Below are 9,385 nucleotides of genomic sequence, written 5' to 3'. Positions count from 1 at the left end.
TGTGTATATATAATGGAATATTATTCAGCCATAAAAAGAAGGAAATCCTACCAGTTGTGATAATATGGATGAACCTGGAGTACTTATGCTAAATGAAATAAGGTAGACACGGAAAGACAAATACTGTATGTACTCACTCATATACGGAATCTAAATAAAACGAAAGTCAAACTCATAGAAACAGTAGAATGGTGGTCACCACAGTCTAGAGAGTGGGGAGAATGGGAGATGCTGATCAAAGAAAGGGTCAAACTTTCAGTTATAAGGTGTATAAGTTCTCATGCTCACTTCAGCAGCACATACACTAAAATTGGAATGATACAGAGGAGATTAGCATGGCCCCTGTGCAAGAACGACATGCAAATTCATGAAGCATTCTATATTTTTCCACTTTCTTACACCATACAGAAAAACACATTCAAAATGGATGAAAGACCTAAATGTGAGACAGGAAACCATCAAAATTCTAAAGGAGAACACAGGCAGCAATATTTTTTACCTCGGCAGTAGCAACTTCTTACTAGACACATCTCTGGAGACCAGGGAAACAAAAGCAAAAATGAACCAGTGGGACTTCATCAAGATAAAAAGCTTCTGCACAGTGAAGGAAACAATCAGCAAAACTAAGAGGCAACCTATGGAATGGGAGAAGATATTTGCAAATGACATATCTGAAAAAGAGTTAGTATCCAAAATCTGTAAAGAACTTAGCAAACTCAACACCCAAAAAACAAATAATCCAGTGAAGAAATGGGCAGAAGACATGAGTAACATTTTTCCAAAGAAGACATCCAGATGGCTAAGAGATACATGAAAAGATGCTCAACATCACTCATCATCAGGGAAATGCAAATCAAAACTACAGAGATATCACCTCACACTTGTCAAAATGGCAAAAATTAACAACACAGGAAACAACAGATGTTGGCAAGGATGCAGAGAAAGGGGAACCCTCTTGCACTGTTGGTGGGAAGGCAAACTGGTGCAGCCACTCTGGAAAACAGTATGGAGGTTCCTCAGAAAGTTAAAAATAGAACTACCCTATGATCCAGCGATTGTACTACTAGGTATTTACCAAAAGGATACAAAAATACTGATTCAAAGGGACACATGCACCCCATTGTTTATAGCAGCATTATCCACAATAGCCAAAATATGGACCCAAGGTCCATTGATTGATGAATGGATGAAGAAGAGGTGGTATTTATATATACAATGGAATAATACTCCAGCCATCAAAAAGAATGAAATCTTGCCATTTGCAACAACATGGATGGGGCTAGAGTGTATTATGCTAAGCGAAATCAGTCAGAGAAAGACAAACACCACATGATCTCACTCATATGTGGAATTTAAGAAATGAAACAGATGAACACATTGGTGGGGGAGAGAGGCAAACCATAAAACAGACTCTTAACTATAGAGAACAAACTGAGGGTTGCTGGAGGGGAGGAGGGCAGGGGGATGGGTTGAATAGGTGATGGGTATTAAGGAGGGCACGTAACTGTGATGAGCACTGGGTGTCATACGTAAGTGATGAATCACTAAATTCTACTCCTGAAACTATTATTACACTATATGTTAATCAACTGGAATTTAAATAAAAACTTGAAACAAAACAAAAAATACAGGATGAATAAGTTATTGGAACCTAATGTACCACATTGTGACTACACTTAATCATACTGTGTAGTAGACTTGAAATTTGCTGAGAAGAGACCCTAAGCACTCTCACTATGCACATGCAGAAAAAAAGGTAACTATATAAGGTGAAGGATATGTTAATTAACTTGATTGTGGTAATCATTCATAATATATACATATATCAAATCATCACATTGTATACTTTAAATATATACAATTTTATTCATCATAATACCTCATAAAGCTGGAAAAAACATTAAATAAAGGTAAAAATAATAAAACACAGTGATCAACATAATAGAAATAAATATGAAAACCTAGATAACATGAAAAAAAATTCTAGGGAAATATAAACCAGCAAAGTGGCCCATCATGAAGAAAATCATAAAATCAAAGAAAGGGTAGTTAAATTTTTAGAAGCACAAAGGTATCAGACCTACTAAACTTTTTTTAAAAAAGCTAATTTCAACTGCAAAAAAAAACTGTTCCAATATATAGAACAGAAAATAGACAATTTCTCATTTTCTGAGCTTAGTAATGTCTGTGGTCCCCAAGACAGAAAAGCACAAGGAAGCAAAAACATATATTAATCACACTTATAAGCACAGAAGCAAAATTCAAACATAGTATCAGCAAACCACAACCAATATTTCATTTTAATGCCTCATGACCAATGGTTTAATCTCAAAATTCAAGGATAACACAATTTAAGAAAATTCACCAACAAAGTTAATTCACTAAAATAATGTATCTAAATGAGAAAAAACATAACTAAGTATAGGTCATTATACCATTCAATGATATCCAGCAATCATTCATGATAGAAAAAAATTGGCAAACAACTTTCATAAATGTATCTACCAAATATGTATAGCAAATATGTGTACAGCATAAGATGCAAAGTGTAGGGCGCCTGGGTGGCTCAGTCGTTAAGCGTCTGCCTTCGGCTCAGGTCATGATCCCAGGGTCCTGGGATCAAGTCCCACATCGGGTTCCCTCCTCGGCAGGAAGCCTTCTCCCTCTCCCACTCCCCCTGCTTGTGTTCCTGCTCTCGCTATCTCTGTCTCTGTCAAATAAATAAATAAAATCTTAAAAAAAAAAAAAAGATGCAAAGTGTAGAATAATTTACATTAAATTCAGAAATAAAAGTCATCTCTTATCACCACTACTAATCAACCTTGTCCTAAAGGTTATGGCCACTGCAAAAGATGAGAGAGGAAAAAAAAAAAGTGGAGAATGGATGTAGACGTTGGAAAATATGAAGTAAAATGTTTTCAGTGGATATGATCATCTATATAATCAATCAATCCAAGATAACCAACTGACAAGTAGAACTAAAGAGGGAATTCAACAGTGCCTAAATACAAGATCAACACAGAAAACAACAATAACAACAACAAACTAATAGCTACCCTGTATAGCAACAATGAATCATTAAAAAAAAAATTATTCAGGACTATGAAATTTGGAAGGGAGACATTTGGATGGATTTGAATGAAGCTGAGAAATATGAACTTTAAAAATACCTGAAGTCACATTTGCCAAAGGAAACCTCCATTCCTCTCTCCAATCTAAGGAAACCAGTCCTTCCTCTGTTAAAAAATATATATATGTATCAATTTAAGGCGACCTCCGGGCGGGACTTCCTGCTTCTGCGCATTGGACCATCCTCCATCATATTTGGTTCCGGTTCATTTGAGAAAGACAGCCGGAAACACTAGGAAGAGACGGTTTCTCCGTCTGTTTATCCACAACTGTACGGAAGCCATTTTCGAGCTTGAGCCCTACCTCTCTGCTTTGTAGGAGCCGTTTTACCCCAGCTTTAGTTTTGTGTGGTGTCCCTGACCGCAGAGTGGACGATATTGTGCCTCGTATTTCCTCACACCCGCTGAGGCGTGCCCTCTCGGGGCCTTGACCCTCTGGCAATGGCGGAGGCTGGTGCACAGACGGATTCAACCCGCAACATTGTAACCTTTGAAGATGTGTGTATATATTTTGCCCCAGAAGAGTGGGAGCTACTTGATGAGGCTCAGAAACGCCTGTACTGTAACGTGATCCTGGAAAACTTTCTACTGGTGACCTCACTGGGACTTGCAATTTCCAGATATCATTTAATTCCCCAACCACTGCCAGTGAGAGAGCCCGTGGTTCCTGCAAATGTAGCGATAGCTCCAGCAGGGGCAGCGATGGTCTTGGGGAGCCCCGGCCCTTGTCATAGAGTAGAGAATGAAGACGCATCTTCTGAGCAGGAAGTTTCTATAAGAGAGTCACAGGGGAGAATTCTCAGTGTGGGTCCTTCCGTCCACAAGAGCCACCCATGTAACATGTGTGACCCGATCTTAAAAGACATTTTGCAGCTGTCTGGGCAGCAGGGAACATCCATTGGGCCTCAACCACACCCATGTGGGTCATGTGGAAGAACCTTCTGGGTCACTGTCAACATTGACCAAATACTGAAGCAGGAGAGTGGAGAGGCAGTCCCTTGGGAAAAAAAGGACCAAGATTCCTTTGTGAAGAGCTACAGAAGCTGTAAGTCAGAGAACGCCTTCACTTGCAAGGAGGATGAGAAGGACTTCTTGGCCAGCTCTGGATTTGTCCAGCACCATGCCACTAAAGATGAGGAGAAGCCATGCAGCAGCACCCAGTGTGAGGAAGCCCTTCACACTGGACAGAAAAATTACAAGTGCAGTGAATGTGGGAAAGCTTTTAGCACCAAAGGCAAGTGTGTTCAGCACCAGAAAATCCACTCTGGAAAAAAGCCTTATGAGTGCAACGATTGTGGGAAATCTTTCGTCTGCAACACCAACCTCCAAGTACACCAGAGAGCTCACGTGGGACCAAGGCCTAATGAGTGTGCTGAATGTGGGAAATCTTTTATCAGAAAATCCCATCTTATTCAGCACCAGAGCATACACAGTGGATCAAAACCTTACGAGTGCAGTGAATGTGGGAAAGCCTTTGGCCGCAAAGACACACTTACTCAGCACCAAAAAATTCACAGTGGAGAAAGGCCTTTTATGTGCAGCCGATGTGGGAAAGCCTTTCTCCGCAAAGATGCACTTGCTGAGCACCAGAAAAGCCACACTGGGGAGAGGTCTTACGAGTGTGATAGATGTGGGAAATTCTTTAGCCACAGTTCCTACATTAAAGTACATAAGAGAATTCACAGTGGAGCAAGGCCTTATGTGTGCAGCGAATGTGGGAAAGTCTACATTAGTCATCCCCAGCTTCTTCAACACATGAAAGTTCACACCACAGCAAGGCCTATGGATGAAGTGAATGTGGGCAGTTCTCTGGTGGCAAATCCAGCTTCATCATGCACCAGAGACATAACACCAGAGCCAAGTCTTATGTGTTCAGCAAACGTGGGAGGGCCTACAGAAGACCCTCCCACCGGGCTTGGCATATAAAAGTTCATACCCAAGAAAGGCTTCCTGTATGTGAGTGTCTTGGTGATCCTTTTGCTACATCTTCTAAGTTCATTTAGCACCAGGAACTTCACACCAAAGGGAGGCCTTAAGAGAGCAGGGAGGGTGCTTTCTCCTTGCTCAACACAGTATGACTCATAAAAGAGAACAGCTCTGAAAGTAGCCTTTGAGATGGAGTCAACACCCTGAAGTTGAACTTCGTACATCTAGGTATCCACGCTGGGAAGGTAACTACAAGTGCCAGGTATGTGGGGAGGTTTCAGGACTTCCTTTTACATTTTCTAATCTCCCCAGGACCTTCACTTAGCCTGAGCTATACCATTGCCTGTGTCTGTTGCAGAGACCACTGCACCTCTGCTAGCAGTCAGGGCCCCACCCTGTGTGGCTGTCACCCCAGTGTACTCAGGCAAGGCACACCTCCACCCTCCCTCCCATGTCCTGGAGGGAATCATGAGTGGTACGAACCCATTAGGGATCCACGTTGCCTACCCGCGGATGGTTTCAGTGTGGCCATGACCCAGCACCAGCCCAAAAGATCTGAGCTGGAATCTGCTGCAGTGTTCCAGAGGTTTTTGTTTCCCATGGACAGTACTGACTCTACATGAGGTAGCTAAGATGGATTTTTCCAGCCTCGGAACTGCCTGCCCCACGCTGATCTGCTTCGTGTCCTGAAAAAGCCTTATTGTGAAAGCCCTCGTTCTGTTCACTGTGTGGGTTTGAGTGAGGAAAGAAATGGGCTCTCAAGAAACAGGTGATGACTCACTGAGCTCACGTCTTCCCTTCACACCTGTATACAAGGGTGTTGATTGCTTTCCACAGTCAGGAAGAAAACCAGGACTGTGGGCTAAATTGAGTTGTGCTGTCCAATACGGTAGGCACGAGCCACAAATGACAAGTGAGCACCTGAAATGTGGCTGGGGTGAGCTGAGATATGCTCTAAGTATAAAATGCGCACTAGATCTCTAAAACATAGAATGAGAGAGAGGGAGATAGAGTGTAGAACATCTTATAACCTTTATTTGACTACATATTAAATGATAATATTTGGGGCATATTGGGCTAAATAAAATATGTTATTAAATAAAATTTTAAAAGAGAGAGAGAGCGAGATACAGGCTTTGCCAGCACGAAGGGAAGAAGGTCTTTTGTGGCAGCCCCAAATTTTATGTACATCAGAGAAAAACAGCAGGATGGCAGACAAGAGCTCTCAGTCTAATTTGGCCTAATTGGCAATGCTGTCTAAACCTTCTTAGGAAAAACTACTCAGCCTTGTGGGACTGATCTTATGACCTAGATGTCAGGATCTCCTCTGAGTCCTAAGCTCACCCTGATGAAGGGGTGAGTGGCATGACAACCTCCATTTCTTCTGGGAATGGCAGGACTTAAGTCCCTTTTTCCTAGGGGATGTCTCACATTCCCCAACACCGTTGGGCTGTAGCTGTCTCCCGAGACCTACCCAGAAGTTACAGCCCCCGTGAAGTCCAAAATTCGGGAGGCAGATAAGACCTTCAGGGGCTAAGTAGGAAACACAATTGATATATTTCTTGTTCCGATGCATAGAATGTTGTCATTTTTCCTGCCATTCGAATTTATTAAGGGTAAAGATACAAGTTTTGTTTTTCTACTTTCCAAAATTTTAAGCATTAACACTTAGTAAGGCTAACTCCGGTAAAGACTGTTTTATTTAGACATCCTAAAGTAGGCTTGATTATAGTTTATTTAGTTATAATATAACTATAAATCTTTCAAAACTTAAAATTAACAAAGTATACTTTTAAGATTAAAACAACATAATATAGAAACACCAAGTAGGGGCGCCTGGGTGACCCAGTCGTTAAGCGTCTGCCTTCGGCTCAGGTCATGATCCCAGGGTCCTGGGATCGAGCCCCGCATCGGGCTCCCTGCTCTGCAGGGAACCTGCTTCTCCCTCTCCCACTCCCCCTGCTTGTGTTCCCTCTCTCGCTGTGTCTCTCTCTGTCAAATAAATAAATAAAATCTTAAAAAAAAAAAAAAAAAAACACCAAGTACAGAAACCTTGATTAATTTGGGAGTGGTGGAGATGGTGTCAAACTAGAGGTTATGTGTCTGCTCTGAAGGGCAGACGTAAATTTCATGTGACTGTGGCTCTGGGTTAAAGGTGTACAGAAATTCTTAGAACCTACAGACCTCTTTATCTCCTGTGGCAGAGGTCAGTGTCAGAGCAAATAATCTAAAGGTTTTCTGGATTCCTATACCACCCTGGGCTGTTGACCTTAGGCCAACAGTGCACAGGCAGGTACCCCAGAGAGATCCTGCAGTCTCGGATGGGTCTTCTGACCCAGCCAGTGTTTGGGTGAACGTGGTATTAATTGTTCTCCAGTTTTTGCTGCCACGGAGGCAGGGCTGACCCTACCAAGATATGAGAAGTGGGAAATAGTTGAGTCAATATAAGGTTGGTTGATTTTCCAAGAGAAATGGGAGATCCAGATTTTTATGTGGTAGCATTATAGCTCTTAATAGCGTTACTGGTGTATAATTAGAATATAATAAACTGCACATATTTAAGTTGTACAATTTGATGAATTTTGACATATGTAGACATCTGTGATACCATCACCATAATTAAAGTAATGAGCATATCATTAGCCCCCAAAGTTTGCTCATGCCCCTTCATAATCTCTTCCTCTTGTCCCTCCCTAATCCCTCATTCTCATTCAACCATTGATTTGTTTTATTTCACAGTACTTTAATTTGCACTTTCTAGTATTTTATATAATAAATAGTGTATGATAATATATAATAAATAACAAAGCCAGTATGGCCTTTTTTTTTAACCTTCTTTCAGTAAGCATAATTGCTCAGAGATTAATTAAATTATTTCTTTTTGTTGCTGAGTACTAGTTCACTCTGTATGGATGAAATATGGATGTAATACAGTTGTGCACCTATCAATTGTTGGTGGACATTTAATTTGTTTCCAGATTCTGACTGTTAAAAATAAAGCTCATTTGAAGAAAAAAAAAAGCAATCTTTAATGAATTTACAGAGGCAGTTGTCTTGCAAAAGAAAGGCAACTCTTCAAGAACAAACCCCTTCACTCACATTGTCTCTCCATTGCCCTTGAGGAATCAGATTCTAGCATGGTCCAGGGAAGAATTTCAAGATCTGGGGAGGAGATAGCATTTACATCCAATGTCATTGCAAACTGTTGCTAATTTGTGTAAGCAAGAAATGAAGTATTGTGGGAATGGATTTTAAGTTTGCCGGACCAAGGAGAATAGAACATGAGGTAAAATTGAACAAGATAGGTAAACTTGGGCCACCTGCACCGCTCAGTTGGTTGAGCATCTGACTCTTGATTTCGGCTCTGGTCATGATCTCAGGGTCTTGGGATCCAGCCCCGAATGGCATCGGACTCCACACTCAGTGGGGAATCTGCTTCTCTCCCTCTCCCTCTGACCCTCCTCTCTCTCTCTCATTCTCTCTCTCTAAAATAAATAAATAAATCTTAAAAAAAAAGATAGGTAAACTTACTGAGATTTGGCATTTAATGGGCAAAGTGAAGCAGCTAGAAGCAGATCTAACTATTGGTTAAAGCCTGGCCTGAATGGTGGCCTACATGAAAGGGTTCAAATGCCCCAGAATTTCCCTGGGACAATTTTTCTGTATCTCAGAGGTATGACTCCCGGGCAAATTACATCTCCAAGTTTTTTGTTCTCTGGCTTCCATGTAGGTTTAGCCAGTGGGAGGCACTTAAGGGAGACTGGAGGGCAGAAGGTAAGGAGGATTCAGGTTTCTTCCCCCTCCATGCAGCCGCCGGCTTCTCTGGCAATGTCTGCGTCTCCTTGTTTGCTCCAAGAGCCCTTCCAAACACCCTGCTATGGTTCCCACATTTCCCAAGCAATCTTGAGCCCTGGACACCAGCAACACCACCCTAGGTTTGTCCCTCTAACCTAGGGGTGGTAATTGTTTCCTGCTGATACTCATGTCTGTGTTGCCCCACCTCCCCTCAGTTTGGAGTTCCCACCCAAAACATCTATCAACTGAGTGGCCAATTTCTTGACTTAAACTCCTTCTGTTTAAATACTTCACTAAGGTATTTTGGGTTAAGTCCTATTTTTCTCTAGTTATATTGTAACTGTGAATGAGTATGCTGGAAGAATAGGAGGAGGATGTGAGTGAGAAATGTGGGAGCTAAACATTTGTTAGTCAAAGTTTCCACAGAAAACAGATAGCTTATTCAAAAGGTAGCCGAAGAAAATTTAATGAAAGGGCGATTTATAGAGTTGAGAAAAGGATTAAAGAACTCAGCTGAATGGTGATGCACCCAGAGA

At 41.5% G+C, this 9,385-nt stretch overlaps 1 protein-coding gene and 1 non-coding gene across 2 annotated transcripts; both read left to right on the top strand.

Annotated features, from left to right (window-relative positions):
• The first annotated feature begins 280 nt into the window (after positions 1-280).
• LOC118010564 lies at positions 281-387 on the top strand. The gene has a single exon (XR_004679230.1). It is a non-coding gene; the product is annotated as a U6 spliceosomal RNA (small nuclear RNA).
• Positions 388-3,569: 3,182 nt separating this feature from the next.
• On the top strand, positions 3,570-5,054 carry LOC118008542 (zinc finger protein OZF-like). The gene has a single exon (XM_035002100.1). It carries the CDS (start codon positions 3,570-3,572, stop codon positions 5,052-5,054), a length of 1,485 nt encoding a protein of 494 aa, XP_034857991.1.
• Positions 5,055-9,385: the final 4,331 nt, after the last annotated feature.

This window comes from Mirounga leonina, unplaced genomic scaffold, assembly GCF_011800145.1.
Source record: "Mirounga leonina isolate KUSES-001 unplaced genomic scaffold, KU_Mleo_1.0 Mir_101609, whole genome shotgun sequence".
Taxonomy (NCBI): Eukaryota; Metazoa; Chordata; class Mammalia; order Carnivora; family Phocidae; genus Mirounga; species Mirounga leonina.
Note: the sequence above shows the minus strand (reverse complement) of the source record. Positions and strands in the feature narration are given on the sequence as shown.